Source organism: Myotis brandtii, unplaced genomic scaffold, assembly GCF_000412655.1.
Source record: "Myotis brandtii unplaced genomic scaffold, ASM41265v1 scaffold1026, whole genome shotgun sequence".
NCBI classification, from domain to species: domain Eukaryota; kingdom Metazoa; phylum Chordata; class Mammalia; order Chiroptera; family Vespertilionidae; genus Myotis; species Myotis brandtii.
Genome location: NW_005353435.1, coordinates 803,546 through 806,803, shown reverse-complemented (window position 1 = coordinate 806,803; position 3,258 = coordinate 803,546). Strand labels below are relative to the sequence as shown.

At 64.0% G+C, this 3,258-nt stretch overlaps 1 protein-coding gene across 1 annotated transcript in view; it reads right to left on the bottom strand.

Annotated features, from left to right (window-relative positions):
• Window positions 1–6: 6 nt before the first annotated feature.
• Window positions 7–3,258, bottom strand: part of PGBD5 (piggyBac transposable element derived 5) — an 8,939-nt gene continuing 5,687 nt past the window's right edge. The window contains exons 4-5 of the mRNA XM_014535970.1: window positions 2,378–2,498; window positions 7–274 (exon numbers count right to left, since the gene is read on the bottom strand). Of these exons, the coding sequence (XP_014391456.1) occupies window positions 79–274; window positions 2,378–2,498 (317 nt within the window). The 3' untranslated portion in view covers window positions 7–78. The remainder of the gene's footprint in view (window positions 275–2,377; window positions 2,499–3,258) is intronic.

Here is a 3,258-nt window from a genome sequence, read left to right as displayed (position 1 = left end):
CCTCCTCGCACCGTGTCCCCAGGCTCCGGGCGGGCAGGCTCTCCCCCCCACCTGGTCCTTCCCCGAGCCCAGCCCCGGTCAGGGGGTCGGAGAGGCGTCCTCCAGGCCCAGCAGCTCCCGCACGAGTCTCTCACCGAACTGCGCCCGGCTGTACCTCTGCACGTGGTAGGCGTCCGACAGCTTGTACAGGATGTAGGCGTTGTTGACGGCGATGCTGACGGCGAACCAGAACACCTGCTGCCAGGTCTTGTTGGGTTTGTGAGAAATGAAATACCTGCGCGGACACGGTGGGTCAGGAGCCGCCCCAGCCCGGCCAGGTGGCTCAGTGGTGAGCGTCCACCTATGAACCAGGAGGTCAGGGTGCGCGATTCCCGGTCGGGGCACAGGCCAGGGTTTTGGGGGCTCGATCCCCAGTGTGGGGCATGCGGGAGGCAGCCGATCCATGATTCTCTCTCATCATTGATGTTTCTCTCCCTCCCCCTTCCTCTCTGAAATCAATAACTTATTTTTTAAAAGAAAGACAAAGAGGCGAACAGCTCCCATCACAGGGGTGGGAGAGGAGAGCTGAACCCGGGAGCAGGCGTCTGTGGCTCAGAGCACAGGGCCCAGGGTCCTCCTGGGCCAACCCCACATAGGGCGCCTCTCTTCCTGCCTTGTCTACACTCCTGTCTCCGCTCTGAGGGTGAAGGGTTTGGGGGTCATATCCTCCCCACGCCCACCCACAGGCTCCCAGCAGACGGCTAAACACGCAGGGTTCCCTGTGACAGCCGCCTGGACCTCGCAGGAGACAGCTCAGGGGCCCCCTCGGAGCGGCTCCTGGCCACGCCCAGACGTCGCCTCTCTGAGAGGCCAAGTCCATGGCCCAGGGCCGTTGAGGCTGGTCCCACCCGGTTCTGGGTGTGAGGCCAGGACTAGTGACCTAGTGGCAAACCCAGGTCCACGGCAGTCGTTGCTCAGTTCCTGTTCGGAACGTAAGGACGCCCGGCCAGACCAGCAGACGGCACTGCGGGGACACGCACGGACACTGCGTCCCGTCCGTCCTATGTGAACACTTGAGATGAGACCACGCCTGTGAGGGCACCGCGGCTGGAATCACTGGGGACCCGCTGGCAGACCACGGCCACGGGAGGGTCTGAGAGGGGGAAAGGGGTGCGGGGTCTGGCCAGTGGCGGAGGGAAGTGTGAGCAGGCGGAAGGAGGCACCTTCGGGCAGGGAGGGGGCCGAAAACAAAACAAAAAAGATATAAGAGGAGTCCAACTGAGGTGGCTCAATGGTTGAGCGTCGGCCTGCGGACTGAAGGGTCCCGGGTTCGATTCCCGCTCAGGGCACAGGCCCGGGTTGCAAGCTCGATCCCCAGCGTGGGGCGTGCGGGAGGCAGCCGATCCATGATGCTCTCTCATCATTGATGTTTCTCTCCCTTCCTCTCTGAAATCAATAACTTATTTTTTAAAAGAAAGACAAAGAGGCGAACAGCTCCCATCACAGGGGTGGGAGAGGAGAGCTGAACCCGGGAGCAGGCGTCTGTGGCTCAGAGCACAGGGCCCAGGGTCCTCCTGGGCCAACCCCACATAGGGCGCCTCTCTTCCTGCCTTGTCTACACTCCTGTCTCCGCTCTGAGGGTGAAGGGTTTGGGGGTCATATCCTCCCCACGCCCACCCACAGGCTCCCAGCAGACGGCTAAACACGCAGGGTTCCCTGTGACAGCCGCCTGGACCTCGCAGGAGACAGCTCAGGGGCCCCCTCGGAGCGGCTCCTGGCCACGCCCAGACGTCGCCTCTCTGAGAGGCCAAGTCCATGGCCCAGGGCCGTTGAGGCTGGTCCCACCCGGTTCTGGGTGTGAGGCCAGGACTAGTGACCTAGTGGCAAACCCAGGTCCACGGCAGTCGTTGCTCAGTTCCTGTTCGGAACGTAAGGACGCCCGGCCAGACCAGCAGACGGCACTGCGGGGACACGCACGGACGCTGCGTCCCGTCCGTCCTATGTGGACACTTGAGATGAGACCACGCCTGTGAGGGCACCACGGCGGGAATCACTGGGGACCCGCTGGCAGACCACGGCCACGGGAGGGTCTGAGCGGGGGACAGGGGTGCGGGGTCTGGGCCAGTGGCGGAGGGAAGGTGTGAGCAGGCGGAAGGAAGCACCTTCGGGCAGGGAGGGGGCCGAGAAGGGCCGGTCCCCAGAGGAAGGCTGGGCCGCTGGGCAGAGCCTGGGAGCCGGGGGAGGGCTCCGGGGGATCCAGGGCCTCGGTTCTTTCAATCGTTCGATCTGAAGTTGGGGCAATACTGACCGCCCGACCCCATAACCCCGTATCCTGTGCCGGTGACTCTGCGGGACCCCACCCCGCCCCGCCCCCCGGACGGGAGAGGCCGGCACCTACTTGCTGTACTTGTCGTCGTATCTGCAGATGTAGCTGAGGTGAGCGGCAAACGCCTCCACGGCCAAGGGGCAGGGGACCTCCCCGCTCCTCCGCTTGATGATCACCCCTGCGGGGACCGAGGGTCAGCCCAGGCCCCTGTGTGTGCCCTGCGTGTGACTCACACCCGTGCCTGTCCCACCCGCCTGGGTGTCCCATGTAAACCAGAGAGCAGAGGGGGGAGTGGGGAGGAGGAGGAGGATGGAGGATGGGAGGAGAGGGAGGAGGGAGGAGGAAAAGGGGAGGGAGGGGAGGAGGGAGGAGGAAGATGGAGGAGAAGGAGGAGGGAGGAGGGAAGGAGGGCGGAGGAGGATGGAGGAGGGGAAAGAGGAGGAGAGGAGGAGGCAGCGGAGGCTGAGGTCAGCGAGCACAGGCAGTCGCTTCCGCCCACTCTACCCGCCATGGTCTCAGCGCAGAGGCTGCTATCCCTCTTGCCTCCCTCCCACTGTTTTCATCCCTTTAACTGAACACTGAGATTCCAGCCGAACTCTCAGGGGAGCAGCTTCAAAAAAAAAAACCCAGGCCTGCCTCAGTTTCCCTAAGTGTCCCAGGTGAACAAACCAGGTCGCCCGCCCCCAGGGGGACACTGCACTGTGAGTTACTGCTCCACCTGGAAAGGGGAGGCTCCTGGCCTACAGTCACCACTTTCGAGGCCCAAGAGCTGCAGACACTGGACATGCGCCCTTCCCACCGGAACAGGCTCCCGCAGAACCCCGGGGGGCCCAGTGAGCACGGGCAGCCCTTCACATGCAGCCGCTGTCAGACCCACGGACACGAGGGATCGAAGGCGCCTCAGTCCCCGCCACCCCCATTGCTATTCCTTCGCTGCCGACACCTGGCGGGAG